A 20,757-nucleotide genomic window follows, 5' to 3' on the forward strand; every position below is an offset into this window, starting at 1 on the left:
AAAATTACCTCATCCTAAAGGATAGATCTAAAATAAGCCAGATGGATAGTATGTATGGATGGATAGTATGTAACTTTGTCTATCTTTAGCATGGGTTGACTAGGTCAGCTGTATGTTTCTGCAAAGCAGGTGTCCAAATGTAAGATGTGTCTGATCCTAAATGTTTATGAGTGTTATAATATTCTAGATGTGCTCAGATGCTGCTCCAGTGTCTTTCCTGGGGTGACCTACTGCTAGGTAGAGCTGCCAACCTTTCAAAGGGTGTTGGGCCAAGGGAATGCCAGAAAATTACAAAATCAGTCAATTGGGTGTACAAAAGCACAAGCCACTCAGAGGTGAGATGGTGAGCAAAGGAGTTCAGTTATCCAAACAACTGACCTATTATTGGCCAATAGCTCATTCTGCCAACTAAATTTAAAGGTCATGTGCATGACTAACCCAAGCCTCCAGATGTTTAACTCCTACTGAAAGTCAGTACTGTCATGACTGAAAGTCATTACTGTTTCTTCTTCCATACCCTTATTCCACATGTTTGGCTGTCATCTGTAAAGGCACTTTGATGTTCTTTCATTTGTTTTTTTCTCTTCTGATTCAGGCTACTTCTGTTTGGTCTTAGATACCTTCAAGAAACACAGGGTAGCAGAGGCATGGCTGAAAATGGGCAATACTGCTGGTCTGCACAGCAGTCATGGAAGGGCACGTGTGACTTCATGGTATAGATGTACAGGATGATGTAGTCCCTGGAGAGGAAGGAGCACTGTGCATTTAATTCACCTGACCTGTTTTAGCCACCTGCTTTAGAGTGAGGTAAATTGTCTCAGATTGAGACACAGCTGCCTCTAGAGGAAGCCCTGCCATTTCATCAGACAAATCCCAGTGAGGAAAATAGCTGTGGCAGCATGGTATCAGGGAGAGTATTGTGTTTTGGAAACATTATGGTACTGTCTTTCTGAGGGGAATTATTTTTTTTAAGAATCCAATATTTTGAGGGATTTTGAAAAATATTTTTGGGCAATACATAGTCAAATTTTTCACGTTTCAGTTAGACCCTTTTAAAGGCATACTGCAAGGAAAACTTGGAGAGACACCTTGAATGTTTCTAGATATAATTGCTTTATATTCACAGAGAAATATCAACACCTGAGCTGCTTAAATGTTCTTGAACATGGAAGGCCTTGTGTAAAACAGAGGTTCATGAGGGTATGCCTTGTCCATGCAGTGTAACACAGAATCCATCAAAAGGCAACTATTAGCATCTGCACTTGTTGATCTGACATTTAAGGAGTGGCTACTTGACATTTTCTATGCCTAGGAACTAATGGCACATTATTATCTATTTAACTTCAGTCTCTCAGATGCATTGGAGACAGCGCAATTGACAGAAACCTATGGTTGCCCAGGTACTATCCCAAATTTTTACTTCATCTTCACTTGGTCATCTCTCCTATCTCTTAGGAAGACCAAAAGGAAAAATGAAAAAAAGCCTCAGGAAGGCATTGAAGTCAAACACAATTCCATACTGTGGAAGATGTCTCCTTTTGGAGACTGCTACAGCTCAGATCTGAGGGTAAAGTAAGCACACCTTTCTTGAGCAGCAGTTCTGGAGACACATCATGAATTTCAGCTGATCTGGAATGGATTCACTCGTTTTGCATAAAGCAATGTGTGCTTTCCACCGTGGCTAAAAAAAAAAGTGACAGCAAGAACTGGGATGCTGAGATTGGGAACTGCTGAGACTGAGACTGGGATGCTGCTGATTTTGGGAACAACTCTGATAGGAGTGCTCACTTCTCACTGCCACAATAGCAGAACTTCAGGGTCCAGAGATGCTGCAGATGTGTAACGACCAGGCAGAATGACAGATTAAACCTGACTTTTCACAGATATTTGCATCTGAAGTTTGGGATTGTTCTGGTTATTTGAGTGCAGGTCTATCTCACCTGAGCAGAAAAGATGTGGACAGAAAACCTGGGAATGAGCTCTGCGATTTGATGCCTTCAGCTTTTGGGCAACAATGCATTTTGCATTACAAGGTTCTTTCTGGAAACACATTTCTGGAGGAAATGGTGCTCAGGTTCCTAAATAAGAGGCTGTACACAGGATCTGATAGAGTCTGAGTTATTTTGACATGAAAATCTTTGGATTGGTCTACATGAAAGCTATCATGTCTCCCTTTCTTTGTGGATGAGGGCACAGATAGATAGAGTAGGAGTTTCCTTTCCCTGCGACTTCTGTGGTCACCCCTCTGCAGACACATGAACATTGGAACCGTGCTTGCTTGCATCTCGGGACTCAGCCACCACATCTATGAACCTCAGCAATGTGATTTGGTGCTTTGTTCAATTCAGAAATTCTTCTTCGTGGGGATAACTTCTCTCTAACTTGCAACATTAGTGCCAAATCTTCCTGTTCTTTCATTCTATTGATTTCACAAATGCCCAGGCTCTGTGTCACCTCTTGGTGGCTAAAATGGATGCTGAGGATAAGTAATCTAATGGAAGCAGGATGGAGGAATAGATGTACTAAGATAAAATACTTTAGAGAGGCTTTGAAAGTGACAGAAAAGCTGTGGAAATAGTCACATGAAAAAAAGAATCAAATTATTTAACAAGAATAGCACCTCCTGAAGCCCTACCCCAAATACAACACATGAAAACAACTCAGAAGATTGAAGTGCCCCTTTCCCTTGTGGATCTCCACCTTTGCTGTTTCCAGGGAGGTCTGCTCCATGAGGGGAACTGCTGGAACAACTAAGGAAAATAAGTCACATGGAGCAGCAGTTTTACCATTTGTCCTCACTGGTATAATTTATGGGCATCACATTTGATAAAAAAATGTTTTAAATCCCCCATTCTCTGCCAGTCTAGATCAGCAGGAAATGAAAGCAAGAAGAGGTGAGAAGATAACATTTGTATGGTAAAAAATACCCAAATTGACATTTTCCCCAAAATGCAGCAAATCTTCTTTGCTTTCTTATCTTACATTGCCTCTCTATTCCTTTGGAAACAAGTGAATACCAATTTTGGAACCCTATAAATCACAGTAACTATTCTTTTATACTTGTCATCTGTCCACACAGCTCAGTATTTTATTTCTACAGTTTTACTGTAATTGTGGTAGGAAGGAAAACCTAGCACAATTGGGAAGTTGTGGTCTTCATTTTAATTTGTTAATGGAGAGATTATTTATAGTGTTCTAGTGTCCACTAGAAAGTTAGAAATTTTAGTATTTTTACTATTATGGCCTTGCTTTAAAATTTTATTGTTAGTGGGCACCAGCCTTTGTGCTCTCTTGGTCTAACTAACAATGCTGAAAGCAGTAAGATGCTTAGAAGATCTTAGTGCTTAGAAGGCTTGCTTTTTCCAGGAGATGGATTTTGGGCAGTACAGATAACAAAGTGCCCCTTGTCATCCCACCTCATGCCCACAGTGTCAGCAAGCTTAGTGAAATGCTTGCAAAGGGAAAGGGACCATGTGCTCCTTGCAGAGACACTGAGTGCATGCTACACCATCAGCTGGGGTGGTAAACTGGCTCAAGACCTTTAATAGCTATCTACATCTACACAAGGAGGGAAAAACAGCCTCCATCCTCTCACCCCTCATGTTCAAGGGCTGAGTTCATTACAGATGCTGCCAGGAGGAAATGAAATCATGCTGTGTATAGTTAAACAGAATTTAATGCTTTGTTCTGTTGCTGAACCCACATGAAAGGGTGTACAGATTGTTTATACTTTAAGGCCTAAAGAAGCTGTGTGGCAATGAGATGGGACTTGGCACTGGGATTGGAGTGTGCCTGAATGGATGCTGTGTCCTTACTCTCTGCCATAGCATGAGACCCCACACAGGGCTCCCAGGAGCTACTAGTGGAGCACTGGCCCTTGCCATGGCCTCTATAAAACTGCAATGGAAATACAAACTTTCCCACCATACAATGGCAGAAGCAAGGGTGAAACTACCACATAAAAGGTGAAAAGGCTACAGAAGAACCTGCGGAAAGAAGAGAACAGATAATTCTACTAGAACGTGAAAGAGAAAAAAATTACAGTAAGATCTCTAAAAGCCTTTGTGGAAGAGGTTCTAATTACTGATACAAATTACTGATTTGTGGCCAAACTTAGCCACACCTAACAGCATATTTATATGATGCCCATGGAGCTGATGAATTGCTCAGTTTCTCATTGGCAGAGCTGCCCCTTCAGGCGTTAGGTGTCGATTCCTTTTACTCCCATCAGTATGAGTATTAAAATGACTGCTCTTGTGGAATACAGAAAATGAAAATAACAGATCTAATGTGTAAGACTGTATTGAGAGATTTGGCAGCAAGAGTTTTATTCCTATTTAAGAGGTTTTATTGGAGAACATAATGTGCTGCCCACAGATCACCCTTCTGCTGTGGGTCAGTCTCATTTAGGAAGGTGATAGATGATATCTCTTCCTGTGAATGCAGTTCCAGTAATAGCACAATTAATGCAGTTCCTAGTTCAGATAAAACAGTCAAAATTTTCAGTATATGTAAGTGTTCAGACATGTGTCCTGTTTATTTTTGTTTAAATGTCTTTGAACCTCATCCATTGCTTCTTCATTTCTTTCAAGGCCACCTGGACTCAGATCCTTTTTTTCCATGGTTTCAGATCCAGATTAATCCGACAGAAAGAGAAACAGAGAGAGATAAAATTGTATAACTAGAAAACATGAAGTAAATAAGCAGTTAAGATTATTATAAAAGTGGTTTGACTTACCATTTTGCATGAGCAGAATGATCATCAAAGGATTTAACTCTTAGCAGCAATGTGAGGAGGATGTGGCACAGACTGTCCTCAAGTAAATGATGCTTTGGATTGTCTCATGTCATTTCTCCCTGGGTCACAGGGAGAATGGGGCTGTCTTGGAGTTAGGAAAGAATTTCCTCTCTTGCTCCTCCTGACTTTTCTCCTTGTTATTTAAGAGCTTGTCCTTTCTTCTTTCAAAGTTATATGGATTTGTTGAGATCCTCATAAATTGTGAATCACTGAAAGTATTTTCCCATGGCATTTCAGATTTGAAAACTATTGTGAAACTTTAGGTAGGAAAAAAAAGCAGGAACTACTGGGGTGGAAACACATTTATTATTTTGTAGAATAAATACCAGCAACTTCATCTCAGTATATGGCTGTTATCAGAGTGATGCCCACGATTGCTTGAAATTCAATCTACACAATTCAGTATTGCTGTATATACAAAGGGTGAGAGCCATACATTCATGAACCTGTGAAGCTCCAAAGACATGCATGTAGAAAATGAATAAGTGCAGCAAACTAGAGGAAGTCAGAAGCAGTAATCTTCAAATGGTCTTATTAAAGCAGAGGGTGCAGTGGAAGTAGAAAAATTCAAGCTCTAGAGCTTTCATTTGCTCTGATAATAGGCATCAGCATAAAAATATTATGGAAATTTTTGTAAATTTTTTAGCATTTTAAGCATAAAACCTCTAAGTCTTCATGTACTCTGTATAGAGATTTTCTGTAATTTTATCATATGTTAAAAATGTGCCCCTGTCTGTTAGTTTTCTTTTCCCAATCACAAACCTAAAATTTTATTATGTTACTAAGGTAACAGAATACATTTCCTAGTAAGGCTGGGAGACTTTGAATGTATTAGCAGGTCACCTCACCTCCTTTTTATTCTTTTTTTTTTTTTGGTTTTTGGGAAGAAAATCTAGAATTTGATCAAGCAGTGACTGTACCCTCATCTGTACTTGATGGTGGGACAAAAATGAGAGACCCCAGACCTTCTGGCCCCAAGTTTTGTACCCTGTCTGTAGACAGCCTTTCAGTCCTGGGTCAAAGACTTGCAAATTTGGTTTGGAAGAAGAAATTGCAAAGCAATGGTTTTGCTCATCAAAACATCTACTTAGCCAATAACTGCAGCCAGTTTTGTTAACAGGACACTGCTTGGGTCATTTCCATTACTGTATTGAGCATTTAAGCTCCTCTTCATATTCTGAGCAGGGACCTGAGAGCTGAGTGTGGTACATGAACCTCTGCACTGCTTTGGGGCTCCGTGGCCTCCAAAGACAACCACTGGTGTCACTTTTATGCTGTTTGTGCCATAGTGATGGAGGCTGGGGACATCATCATGGGATGCTCAGTGGGCTGGAGCCTGTTCTGTGGCAATGTGGCTCAATGGGAGCCTCTGAGAGCTTTTTCATTGACTTCATTGGTGTTGAGATTTCACTTCCAGTAAAGATCAGGCCAAAAGGCACTAGACAGTGTCTTTTGTTAGACAAATAGTTTTGTTAAACAATTGTTTTTTAATGAAATCTTAAAACACAAGACTCCTTCCCATGCCCTCAACAGCTTAAACAGTTTCAGATAATTTATTTGTGCTGTCAGAAAGCATCATTCTTAACCCTGAGGTAACTAATTTTACTTCAATTTAAGTGCCTGATATCATCTGCCAGCTTTTTGTCTTCAAATATCAAGTGTATTTTCATTGCACCTCTTGCACAGGCTATCTATGCATGATGCTATGCAATGAGGAGAAACAAAATGTGTGATTTTTAAATTATTCTTCTGCTCTTCTATTTTTTAATCTCCAGATGGTTTCTGAGACTGGTGATGTTTTCTTTAGGCTATATATTTTCTGCTTTAATTAACTTACTTAATCAGCACACATTTGAGAGACACACATGTGATCAGACAGTATCAGGTGCTAATATTTAATTCCTTTCATGAAATTAGAGCAGATAAATGGTTGAATTATAATTGAGTGATCTTATTAGACTACAAGCTGATTAGTGTTAAAATGAAACTCACCACATTTTCACATTGGCTGGGGCTGCTGCAAGGACTGAGCACAATGTAATGGCTGGGTTAGGGAGCAAGGTCAGAGCTGGATGACTGAGATCTACCACATATCAGCTGAGGGACTGGCATGATTTGTATCACTACCTAAAAGCAGTGAAGGTAGGTAAATAATGCTTTGATTTACAGCCTCCCAAGTTAAAAAATGCAGCAAATAGACCTTTTTGTGTGTTGTGTAGGAATAAGCCATCTCTCTTTCCATCCCGTCCCTCCCCAGTGTGTGGCTTGGTAAGAAGGACAAGCAGTCACCAAAGGCATCTATCACCTCAGGGGCTTTGCTGGGAATCATCAGGTAGTTATTGCTGGGAGCAGTGGAGGTCTGGCACATACTTGTATGGATGGGCTGGCTGGAGCAAGTCTGGGGCTTGTACAAGATTCAAAGGTTTTTATTGCTTGGTGAAGGATCTGAGCAATTTTGAGTGAAATTCTCAGAATCTGCACCCTCTGTGTGTGTTTTCCCAGATGGCTATCATTAGCTGAGGAATGGGAATTCTAGGTTTTGGCAGGGCCATAGTGATTTTAGTTGGTGTTAGGATGGAGAGGAGTCATGCAGTACTTACAGGGTCCCTTTTTACAAGGCCTGGGTTAGGGACGACAGCAATGAGGTGGGCAATTGTAAACATGGAGTTCAGCACATAGGAAAAAAACAAATTCTTATGCAGTGTTATCCTTTGACAGCTGAGGCTCCTGAAAAATATGTAACACATGTCGTAAATTAGTATTTTTCCTCTGATGTCACTTTAACAAGCTGTTTCTGGCAACAGCCTCTCAAGAATGTCTTTTGGCAAGGCATAATTGGAAAATACATGCCTTGCATTGCAGCCATAACCTTGAAAAATTTATGGGTTTGTTTTTACACCTGTTTAGCACCACATGCTTTTTAGACTGTGTTCTAAAGACCTATCCAGCTACATTCTTAGCTCTTGGTGCCTTTCTTTAATTCATGGTAATTGAGATATTAAGTGGTAAAGCAGAACCCTGAGAATTTTCGGATGTGCATGATGCAAGGAATGAATATCAGGAATACTGCTTTATAAGGAACTGTTCCCTGGAGACTCAATTTCTCAAATACTCAGATGAAAATTATTTTCTACTTCTGGAATTAGTAGTGAGACAGGATGGGAATTTGGGCAGGAATCTCCTTAAATTACAGGGGGATTTGGGTTGGTATCCTGAATATTTCTAACTCCAGCTGAGATCCCAAACCAGAGGAGGTTGTTTTCCTGCTCAGAAGGAGAAGAAATCTCTTTAAATCACTGGTTTTGGGGGAGGTAGGATTGATGCTATTGTAGGTAGCACAGTCTCACAAGAGAAGTTTTCAGAGTTCTCATGAAACCAAATCATGACTGCAGGTTCAGACCTGAACAATCTCCCAATTCTAATTCATACCCAAATCCTCATGTCACCTCCTCCTCCATCCCTGAGGCAGAGGAAAAGGCCCCTGCAGCTCTCCTTGCCCCAGAGCATAGTGCCAGGCTGAGAGAGGGTGATGGCAGAAAGGCAGTCATGGAGCTGTTAGATAATGCTGTGCTGTCCAGTGATCACTGAGAGCAGGGAGGCAAAACTGCTGGGTAAAGAACAGCTAAGAAATATTGCTGTCTTGCTGGGGTAGGCTCCGGACTAGGAGTCTTTTGCAGTCTGGAATGGAGCACAGGCTGCGGCCTTCTTTTCCTCTGCATGTGGAGGCCAATGCAGAGTGCACTCTCTTTTTGAAGAGAGAGCTAATCTAGCCAGTCAAACTCTTTTCTACTTATTTTGCTTGCTTGCTTGCTTTTTTTGCCTTCTTTAGCCCCTTGGTCATGTGCCATTTATTCTCTGTTTTCTTTACACCTACTTTCCAAGTCATTGCATGGAGTTCTACCTTTAGCTTGAGCTCATCTTTCTGGTTATGGTTATCAGCATCCAGCAATGCTTATCATTTCTTTAGATCTCCTTATTTATCAAGTCACCATCTTTGGTTCAGGATGTCTATGAGATGCAGATCCTGGTGGCTGAGAAATGGAGTATCTCTGTACCCTTGGCCCTGATTTTATAGCCCTCCTTTAGCATCAGCTATTGGCAAACACAGAGCACCAGATACAGGGCTGGGTTCATGAACTTTCAGTTTGATTCACTGTAGGACATGATATTGGAAAAAACAGACCATTCTTTGGAGCTATTTTTGCTGCACTATGTTCTTGTGCTTACTCCACCTGTATCTGTCTCCATCACAAATCTCACAAATCTAGTCTTGATATTCCTTTTCTGCTTCTATGCTCTGGTGATATTTATTCAGTCCTGAGTCTTCCTTTCTCCCCCTACTCCATCACAATAATTTGACTATGCCACTTAACTCCACTTTTTTGGGGATACTATGACATGCTCATCACTGCCTTTCTTTGGCAGCCCTGGGAACAGGAATGGTGTGACATCAGTTCTGTTCTCAAGAAATAAAAAATCTCCTTATTACTGGGAACAATCTCTTCAGCTCCTGGCCACAGAAATGCAGACCCTTGTCTCTTGAGGTGTCTTTCTGTGTGGTTTCTGACACAGGGAGTCTTTTGTCATAATCTCAGCCATGTAGGTGTGTCTTAACTTCCATTCCTGTCCTTAACTCCCATTCCTGTCCTTCCTCACTGCTCTTCTTGACTTTTGGAAGTTTTATTCATCTATTCAATTGGACTCTCCTTCAGTACTTGTTGCCTTTGATCACTGCCCAGCCTCCTTTCCCGGCCTGCCTTCCTCTCTTAGTTTTATTTTCTCCTCCTTTTTCCTCAGTATTCCCCTTTTTCTTTGATTACAGCTCTCATGTTAAAGATCCACCTGCAGCATTAGTGTTTATTTCCATACCCGCACTTTCTAATTTGACCTTCAGTGTTTGCCATCACAATGGCATCAACACCTGTCTGACTTGGTCCACACCAAGAGGAGAAAGTGGAACCAAACCCTTGGTTCATCCTTTCTGCTGGTTTTGATAATTCTTTGCAATCTTCTCCTTCTCTGACCTGTTTTAGCTCTCTTCCTGGCCCTTTTTATGTTATTAATAATTCCTTTGTGATGTTTTTGGAGGCTCCTTGGCATTGTCCCCACCATCTTTCTGTATTCTCCCTACTGTGCTTCACTCTAGGGCACATGGTGTGACTCTTGGGGATGGTGCTATGCAGGGCCAGGAGTTAGAATTAATGATCCTTGAGGGTCCCTTCCAACCCAACTTATTCTGTGATTCTGTGTGATTCTGAGAAATCAGTATGCAAGAAGGCATAACTAAGCCAGTTATCTGTGTCTAAAACTTGTGAGCTTTTTGTGTCTCCCAGCCTCTATCCATTGTCCCTTTAGAGTGTCGCTCACCTATGTTTTCTTGTCTCCCCTGTGTTTCACATTGATTCTGTTTCCTACATTTCCTTTTTCAGATTCTCTTACCTACTCACAGTCACGCTTACTTTACTTTCTATCTCTACTTCCCTATTGCAATTAGAATGTTTTCCTCATAGAACTGCTCTGTGAATCTGTCATTTTTCTCATGTATAAATACCGAGAATATTGATTTTCATGCCTAGACACTTATTTTCCTCTCCTCCCCAAAGGTTTAGGTATCAAATTATTTTCATTTGTACCATGTATCATTTGTACCATTTGTATCAAATTATTTGTACAATGTCCTCCCTTGCCCCTGAGGAAAACTCCCCAAAAATTTCACTAAATATTCTTCCATCCATTACCCTTCATCTCCTTTTGAAAGCCTTGGCAGCAATTAGACTGCAGGTGCATTCATAGCACACCACCTATTATTCTGGCAAATATAGATTTGTTTTACTCCCCATCTGTCTTTATACAAATGTCTTTGTTTTAAAAATTCAATTGGAAGTGATTTGGAGGTAGGAGTATCTCTTTATTTTGTGTTTTATTAAATAAGATACTGGGGCCCTACTCTGCAATTATAGCAATCTTACAATAAGGTGAGAATACGTGAAGCTGTTAGACACTCTATTTATACTTTCTCCTGTTATGAGTTGGCATTGCTTAGTGATGCTCATCACTGCTGATCCATTATTCCCTCCTGAAAGTACTTCAACATCTGTGATGCCAGATCATTATGAATCTTGATACCCAAAAGTGAACTGAAAATAAATCTCTGCCAGCGAAAACTTGTATGTGGGAAACTACAATCCCTGCAAACTGCCTCTAAAGTCAAAGGCTATTATGCAGTCCTGAAATCATCACCTGCTATCTGATGGACTGTCTGATTGACAGCTTCCCTTCAGCTGAAGGTCAAATAATCTATTGCTGTCATAGCCAGATGATAGAAAACAGCTGAAGGCTACATGAGCTCTGCTCCAACATACCTTCATTCTCACTTTCCTGTGGCTGTAGTTTGGTTTTCTCTTTGACTTCCCATTATGAAGCACTTTGGTTTAATTCCTTTCTCTCTTCTCCCCGTAACCTTTGTGTCATGGCTTAGTCATGGCAGGGGGAGGAGAAGCGGAGGTGGAAAGAGAGGAGGAGGTGTTTTACTGTCTGGAAGGCTGCTGCAAAGACCAGTCTTTCAGTGCAGCCTGGGACCAGTCAAGATTATGCGTTGCTCATGACTCAGAGCTCAGAGTGAGTCAGACAGGCTGACCCTGCCTTGCTTGCTGCAAGGAGTCACCTTGCTGGTCCATTTAGCATACCTAATTCGACCAGATCCTGTCTTTACTGTCCCAAAGAACTCAAACCAGGATATGGGATTCCGAATCAGATAAAACTGTGCTCTTTCCAGTTTTCTCAAAGTGTTACTGTGGCTACGGTTTTGTGCTATTTATCAGCTTCAATGGGAAGGGAATTCATCAGTTCATTTAGCAGAGTTTCTCGCTATCTCTGTAGCTGATTAAGATGCTTTCTCATAGACACTCATCAAATTGCCTCTTTGGATTTGGAAATAACCAGAATTCACAGCCTGTATTTGGATCCACCTATTTGGTGTTTGCAATCTTACAGAATCTTGTAATCTATGAAAAGTCCAACCATTTAATTTTCCTGTGTTTCCTAGTCTTATTCTTGGTGGTGGTGATGCTGTGGACTTGATCTTTAACTACTCTTCCTGTTTGGCGGTTGAGGCAGAGATATCAATTGACAGTAGACAGGTTCACAAAAGAACAAGACTGACATGCTCTAGTTAAGCTGCCATAGAGTAGCTGTAGTGCTTTAGATGAATATCAGTCTCCTTTAAAATTCTGATACAGCAGCATTCTGTTTTTCTTTTAATGAGGATAACAGTCTGCACACTAGTGCCAGATTCACTCTTAGGATTGAGTCCTGTAAGCACCTACTCAGCTCAATAGCTCAGTCCTTCAGCCTCAGATGCAGGTAGTCCTGTTCTTCAGGAGCTTGGAACTCTCACTCACTGCCCTCTGCCCAAGTCACAGTACTTGGCAAGCTCTGGACATGCTCTTAAGGAACATAAGTAAATAGGTAAATGAGAGGCCTTACTGCATCCCCATGGGCTGCACTTTTCACACCAGTCCTGACAAACACAACTACATGGTCTTGGCTACACTCCACTGGGAGAGGTCCCATTGGTGAGAGGAGCCTGCTCAGACTTCTTTATCAGGATTGTATAAAAAGACACTCAGAAGAGCTGCTTCTCACTGCCATGACAACTTCCAAGATTTCCTTTGGTTGACATGCCTCAGGGAAAGAAGAGAGAGTGTCTGTAAGAAGCACTTACTTGAAATAGAAGAAAATTGCCAAGGAAATCAACAGGGATGTTATAGACAAAGCATGGCCAACGATCGCCATATAATAAAGTATGAACGCCATCTGCAATTTAACAAAAAGAAAAGGCAAACATGAACAATTTGCAGGCACTTCATTTGTTTTCTCATTAAGGAAGAATCTACAAAATCAACCTCCCATTTTGTATTTTTTTTCTTTCAAACATTCTTCTTCTATATAAATTTAATATCAGCAATCTATTAAATAGCATGGCTCGTGATCTAAAGATAAATGTTTACATATGCAGATCTATTCCTGATATATTGAAGTAACTGGTGAGATCCCTGCTCACCCTGTGTCAATAACTTTCCCAAGCTCTAGGATAGTGCAGCAGATGTAATACATTTATATTTTTAATGTGTCCATGACAAGTTTTCACACATATGCAAAAAAAAAAAAAAAAAAATTCAATAAAAGACATTGCTGCTGGATTGGTAGAAAACTTTAATGGGGTCAAAACAGCTTAAAAAACAGCAATCAAAACCTTAATGGTCACTTTAGGAGATGAGTCAGTATTTAACTACCCTCAGGACTCGTATTAGGGTTGAGTTTTTGTTTAATGTATTCGTCAATAAGCTGATTCAAAAAATCTTCTAAATTTCCAGGTGATACTTCCAAATAATAATGAGGCACTCACAAAGGGCCTCATTTAACTGAGGGGACAAGAAGATGTCATATGAGCTTCAATACAGCTTTAATACAGCTGATAGACCTAGGAAAAGTGGTCTAAATTCTGTCTACACAATGCTTAACTTAGGACTGGAAACCAAACTCAGAAAAGAGATCTTGGAATCATCCAGGCCAATTCTCTGAATCATTGGCTTACTCTGTAATGATAGCCAAAAAGCCAGCAAAGTAATGACTATGACAAAATGACACTGAGGGTAGAACAACAATATATGTTTGAAATTTACAACACTAACCTTAAATTGGTGTGTGCTTCTAGTCTCCATACCCCACAAACATAGAAGAGCAAGGAAAGGTGAAAAAGGCAACTAAAATATCTGGGGTTGAGTTTCTGTGGGTACAAAGGCTGGGATTCTCCTTTTTGGAGAGGAAATCAGAGGGGGCTCATGACCAAGGCCTTCAGAGTCATGAAAGCAGCAGCTGAGGTGACCATTATCCTCAAAGCACACCACACAGTAACAGCACATTCTGAGACAAATTCTGGTTCACATTAGTGTGAAACCTTGGTGCTGGGCAACTCAGTGCTCTGACACTGCTGTGGCTCGAGTACCCATGGACAGATAACTGGGCTTTCACTAAGAACTTCTAAGAGAGGCTGATCCATATTTTTTATGCCAGTTGTAAAATAAAATTGCAGGACAGCACCTGGGCATCCGAATGTTGAGGTATTTAAATGTCACACTTTGGTCTCAGCCAAGCTCTTAAGCATCACCCATCTGTCAGAGGAGTGAGTGAAGAAGGCAAAATGCTATGCCAGACTTCACCACTGCCTCCTTTCTGAAAGCAAGGACATGGCAACAGCCCATCCAGGAAAAAAGACTGGAAGTCTTAGTTCCTCTGCTGGGTTTATTCTCTTTTCAGCTTTATTTCATTAATTTTTCTTTTGCTATGCATGAGCAATCTTCCTCTTCTCAGTGATTAGATGAATTGCTTTTTGTAGCCTGAAGTTTTGACATTCACATCTTTTTGGTGTTTCCAAGTAATTTTAAACTCTCCCTTGAGAACAAATATGAAAACAATTTAGAAAGCAAAGCCATTCCTCTTAGTAAAAGTGCATACCTCATGTAATTTGGTCTCGAGACATTTTTCTACTTTCAAATAATTTTCTGCATTCATTTATCTAGGTGGTGGTGGCCTGATTCAGATTTAAACCAGAGTCACATTTACACTGATTTGACCATGCAGAAGAGACATGATCTGAGTGTAAACACAATTCACCAAGTTGTGGAAAACTGTTCATATTTACTGAAAATACCTAGGTCTCCCAGTTCTCCTTCACAAAGACTAACCACTGCATTGTTAGTGAGCACAAATGCTTGATAACCTGTTCTGAGAGCACCAGCAATCTCAGAGAGGACAGGCCTGAGCGTGGAGAAGATGAGACAACTTTCTCCAATGCAGAGTAGCGGAGGAGGTTTACCTGCATACATGTGACATTTGTTCCTCTTCATACTACATGATTGCTGTGGTTTTTAATGACATTTAAAGGATATATTCTTAAAATCTGAACTTAATTTACAGGTGACCTGTTCAAAAATATTTTTTCTACCCATCTTTTATACAACCTATAGCCTGAAATATCTAGAAGTAGGAAAGATCTCCAGAGTGTTACATGCAAGTTTATGTACACCCTGGAGGATTCTTGGTTATTCAATCTATTGAAATTTCTGTTCTCGGGTGCTAAAGTAACTGTGTATCTGGGACTCAGCAACTGCTTCTTTATGGCATCCTGCAAATTTACTATGCCAAATGCTTAAAAAAGCCTTAAAATATAAAAATTATAGCAGATCAAAATGGACTGAAATGTCAGCTAACAAAGCATACATATATCATTACATTTTTAAGAGCTGGCTATAATTTTTTTCCAATGATCTGTCTCAAAAGCATGGCATGTTGATATTTTCAGTTAACTTCAAACAAGTAATGAGCGCTTTTACTAATTTTTGCATTCCTTGACACACAAGACTTATATAACATTCTGACTCATTACAATTTTTGTTTGTTCAGATTTTTTAACCTGGATTTAGAAAACCTAAATGTTTTTCCTTGTTCCTCTAGATTTCTTCACTTGGGGGAAGAGAATTCTCTAAGAGTAATACCTTTGACTCTGTAAAGTGAGTATATTATGTGTAGGTAAGTGGAAATAGTCTACAAATGAAGCACATTTTTGTTCACTGAAGACTTGGTTTAAAGGTCATAATCAAACTTGGCATTTCGGTAAGAATAGATTCTTTCTTCATTTTCCACAACTTTTCATTCCAGAAAAATCATGATGTGCATACAATTTTCCTTTCTATTCTATCTGTTCTCTGCATGAATGATGTTCAAAATTCTTCTTCTGGAAGGCATAGATAATAGGTAACAGAACCACATTTTTTGCCTCCTTACATGTGCCAACATCTGGAAAAATTATATATTTATGGTGCTTCCACATAATGCCTCTGTAAGCTCATATTGTTACTATTATTCTTGCCTTGTCGCATAGATGAGCCTAATTTTACCATGATGGTTTGTCATGCTGCAAAAAATCTTAGAATTCACCTCCTGCCTAGTCCAACAGACTTTTCCAAGGCCTTTTGGGCTGAGTTACCTGCATACTACCTTTTGGCTGTATAAGAAGAGGTCCTCCAACACAAACCCCAAATCAAATCACTTCTTGAATCTTTTCCATCCACTGTTCCAAATAGTCACAAACTATTCTGTCACAAATCTGTAATCAGATTTTCCTGGACTTGCATTTGAGAAATACATATATTTTTATGAGCTTTCCTAACTTAATTTTTTTAAAGCTTTTCTCAGATTTCTCTCTCCTTATTTCTTTTGGTGCTTTTATATTTAATTCCTCTCTTTCAGTTTAGCACCTTGATTTTGGAAATATTGATTCATTAATACTTAAACACTTAATTCATTATTGTAAATACTCTCAATTACTTCAGTAAAAATCAAAGTTAAATGTGTTCATGCTTGTAAGATTTTCTGGATTAATGGCACGTTCACAAATATTTTTTTCAAAGAGTGTGAGTACAGGGTAATACTCTTTGCTTAAAAAAAATAATTTTGATTTACATTAATATTACTAGCCCTGCATAGAAGACATCAACATCTTGGAATATTATTGTTACAGAAAGCAAAATTGAGACTCTAAAAGATTATTTTATAACTGTTAGTCAATCAGGGAAAATCACAGGAATTAAAAATGCATCTGAAAAAATACTGCAGAACTTGTCATATGAATTACCACTAAGTTATCCACCCCATAGCAAACCAATATTGAGGTTTGAGCACTCATTAAAGAATTTGGATAAGCTGAAATCACAACAACAATGTTATTTAAGTCTTATGCAACAAATAAAGCTATGATAGGGCTATTCTGGTCTCTCTCACATGTATTATTGCTAGCCCAGCCCAAAATATTGCCAAACAACCACTGCCACTTTAAGTTCAGCATACCTTCAATTTTTCAGAGGTGAAAGAGTTGCACAGGGTGTAGTTGGACCAAGTTCGGTTGCTCTCAGGATGGCGGAACCAATTTCCAGTTTCATCACAGTATTTCGAGGCCCTCTCTGAAGATAAATTGCAATAACAGTTATTTTAATATATGCATATTATGAATTAAAAAGCCCATCTAAAATGATTTCTTTGTTTGGGAATAAAATGTCTGCATAATAAAATCCAAATTATTATCAGCTTGTGTAAATAACATCATTTGTACATATCATTAATATCATTAATACATCTTGTTGTTTCGTTGGGTTTTTTTTTGAGACTCAGCTGGTGGTAAATTTGTTTAGCTGTCTCCTTTTTGACTGCACCCACTAGGGTATATATGTCAGCCTTCATTCAGACACAATATTTAGCTGATAATAATGCATTTAAAGAAACTGTTGACAGCATTTTATGGAAGAGAAAATAACCACAGGTGCTGATGCCTGAAGGAAGTGCTCAGGGTTCCAAGTATCAGGGTTAAATGAGTTAAAAATATTGCGAAGATAAAGGGCAGTCAGTAATGTATAAACCAGAGCCTGGGTGCTAGAGATGCCAACAGCCCAGGCCAGGGCTCTCTCTGTGCAGAGCAGTGGGAAAGTCTCTCCCAGCCTCCCCACTGGTGGAATTCTGACATGCAGAGCAGGAGCATTGCTTGCTCTCCTCAGGGCCTGCACAGCATGCAGGCACAGATTCAACAGCCTCACAAATGTTTTGGCACTGATCCCACATGTCCGGTTTAATTTAAGATGGCTGCAGAGCTCTCTGTTTCAATAATCTGACGTGTCTTTGGCCTCTGCACAGGTGTCTCTGGTGCTGCTCCTTCGCCACGGGTGGCTCTGGCGTCCTTGCTGACAGCCCTGCCATATGGATGGTGCTCCAGGCCCGTGCTCCCCTGCACGTCCTTCTGCAGTGGTGGGGACAGTGGGGCCTCAGCAGGGCACAGCTCTGTGGGGTGCCTGGAGCTGCAGGCGTGTGCTGTGTCTGTGTCCCCCCATCAGGCTCACACTCCCGCTGGGACACCCTGGGTGCTGGGGTGCAGATGGTCACTCCTAATCTCCTGTCAAGTTTTGGGCCAGTTCCTTTGGCCTTTCCTCAAGCATTAGCCACATGGGAGTCACTGGAATGTTTGCCCAAGTAACAAAGACAGGGTAAGATCATAAACTTATAAAATAATAAACAATTATTTGATGTTTTCTTAGATAGTGACGCAGAGACTTACGAAAAACATGTTTTTTAATTCTGACCTTTAAAATAGTCTGAAAAGTCTATCTTTTTAAATTTCCTTCGCCTTTTCTAGCTCTATAATTTGATTTGCTTTATACTTAGATTATCAGCATTTCCAGTCAATACACTTTTACAGAGCCCATAGGCATTTGAACATACGCATTTTCATTTTCTGTGGTTATTGTTCCCACTTACTTTTCTTCATCTAATGATTAATGGTTCAATTAATTTGTAAGATTCATACTCCTAAAGCCTAAAGAAAGGAACTGATCATATGGGTAAGGTAAAGATAGAATAGACTGAGTTATTTTACTCTGACTACAAATACACTTTATATAGGGCCCTTGCAGAAAAAAAATTAAAAACCCTTCAGAACACAGGATATTTCAAATATTATTGTGGATTTCAAATAATTGTTTTGGGGGACTTGTTAAATATCAATATGTGCATCAACAATACCAAGAGGAGCAGTACATGTTATTTTACATGAAGCTTGGAGATAATTTCAGAGTGCCCATGTAGCAACGTTCCTTTTACTCATTGCCAGATGCTATCAAAAGCTGGAAAAATTTTCAGCCACAGATGAAAGATTAATGGTTACCCTACCACAGTACACGGTGTGCAAGCGTTGCACTGATTATCCCTGTGAAGTGCGCGGCTTTTGTGAATCTGCTACAGAGAATGTATGGCAATGTCATCCATCATCTCTGTACTTCAGTGCCTGAGCAGGCACTCTGCCAGAATATAATGTGGCCTCTGTAAGTTAGAGACAAACTTTCACCTCATACTTTTCCTTAAAGCCAGACAAACACTGATCCTACTAAAAACTGATCCTCCTCTGAAAGTTATGGTATCCCATGGATTTCTTGCTGTGATGTGGGAATAAGTGCTTTTTACTGTCCATCCTAGCGACTCACACAGGTCAAACATCTCTTCTAAATCTATTATTTTTCACAGAAACAGGGCTGCAATCCAACTACTGTTCTACTGCAAGTTTTTCTAGAGTGACCCAGTAGCAGGTGGGGGATGAACCTGGGCATGCATTGGTTCTTTGTGCTAATCAGAAGATATGGTAAAGTCTGAAAAAATACACACCTGCAAGGATGGGCAAGACAACACTAGCAAGGCAAAATGGAAGTTTGGGCTCTGACATTATTAGAATACTGTGTAAACACGGCTCTTTCTGTACCCTATCAGCTTGGATGGGACACCACTTGGGCATTGTATTTATTCAAAGTGGAAGGACAGTGACATCACATTGTACTGATCTCACCTGATTGTAGAACCTTAAAGCTACATAATTCATTGGCAGCTGTGCAGAATCTTTGCTGTTAACTGAGAGAGACAGACACTTCAAGAACTGTCTGGGCAAAATGGATGTGAGCAATCTCATCCACAAAGGAAGTTTTGTGGGAGCAGTGAAGTGTCTTGAAAGATAAACCAGTAACAATTATTTCCATGGATATTGTTTGTGCCACTAATAGTGCTTTTATGAATCATATGCTCATTAAAAAACCCTCAGTCATCTACACATAACAAATATCTTAATATCTCTGGAACAACATGATAGCTCTATCAATCAGGCTTTTCACAATTAGACCAGAGCTATAGCTAGCACATGTTAAAGGAACTAACATCAGTTTTTTGTTTATTGGTGAGTTATAAGATGGAGGAAGAAAGAAGTTCTCCCCTGTTGCAGTCATGGTCAGCACATACCAGACACTGAATTCTTTGCCATTGTTTGGATAGACCTGTGCAGTGCTTCATTTTGCAGATGAAGGAATAGTTGATGTTTCATATCTGATTTACTCACATATTCAGTAAAATATTCGGGAAGAAACTTTTTCAAAAATGAAAAAAAAATCTCATATAATTCAATGGAGACCCTAGAAAACTTCAATCTTAGTGTCCCAGTAAATGAAGGATTATCACTGTCTTCAGAATGTCTTAGTCAGCAGAACTAGAATCTGTATAAGAGTGATTTTGGGCAATATGAGGATAGGAATTGATTTTTAACACGCAGCTGTCAAACTTGCTTAGGAGCAGGACATAAATACACAGAAGGGTAAGAAGAAAAGAAGCAGCTGGAAAAAGAGCTCAGGTTTGTCTTTTTTATGATTGTCTAAATTATATCCTTCAAGGCAAGAAAATAGGACCAGCAGAAATCCAGAATTATTTTAGTTAAATGCAGCCAAAATTTAGATTTTGTGGCAGAAGTCATCTCCCAGCATCACAGCAGGAAGGCAAGGCATGTTCTTCAATTGTAAGAGGCAACAACACATTAATCATCATCTGATTAATAATCATCTAATTGCTTATGGATCTATATGGATTTGCTTCCAAATTGCACTTCTAGAAACTCTTCTCCTGAAGCTACATGAAGAGTTATGAGTAATTGCTTTCAAAAGGGAACTAAGGACAGAAACCCAACACAGCAGAGAACTGAGGGGAGTTTTGCTAAATGCACCTTTAGTACACAAAGTGGGGTGGATACTGCTCTTAAACATTGCTTTCTGCCAAAATGTAGAGAGTGAAGCTGACGTGAAAAGGGGTGTCAGCCACAAAAAAACTTCCCCATTTGGCTCCCTTGCTATGTGACTGCACCAAAATAATCCTGACTAAATGCAGTGTACAGGCACAGTGAGGTGGGCAATGTAAGGCTCCCTGCCACAAACCCATCACCCCACAGGTGGCACAGGGCAAGGCTCAGCTCCTCCTGCTGCCCCCAGCAAACCTGCCTTGCTAGAGGGCCAATATATCCAAAATGTACTTTCTTTTCTTCCATTAGTAAG

General features: G+C 39.9%; 1 protein-coding gene across 2 annotated transcripts in view; it reads right to left on the reverse strand.

Moving 5' to 3' along the window:
- The window catches only part of CALCR (calcitonin receptor), a 154,616-nt gene that overhangs the window by 30,710 nt on the left and 103,149 nt on the right, over window positions 1-20,757 (reverse strand). For both annotated transcript variants that reach the window (XM_054274019.1, XM_054274018.1), the window contains exons 5-7: window positions 16,706-16,818; window positions 12,522-12,613; window positions 7,399-7,525 (exon numbers count right to left, since the gene is read on the reverse strand). In XM_054274019.1, the coding sequence (XP_054129994.1) occupies window positions 7,399-7,525; window positions 12,522-12,613; window positions 16,706-16,818 (332 nt within the window). The remainder of the gene's footprint in view (window positions 1-7,398; window positions 7,526-12,521; window positions 12,614-16,705; window positions 16,819-20,757) is intronic.

Source organism: Melozone crissalis, unplaced genomic scaffold (genome assembly GCF_028551555.1).
Source record: "Melozone crissalis strain CALT ecotype California unplaced genomic scaffold, PUWL_Pcris_2 ptg000016l_1, whole genome shotgun sequence".
Taxonomy (NCBI): Eukaryota; Metazoa; Chordata; class Aves; order Passeriformes; family Passerellidae; genus Melozone; species Melozone crissalis.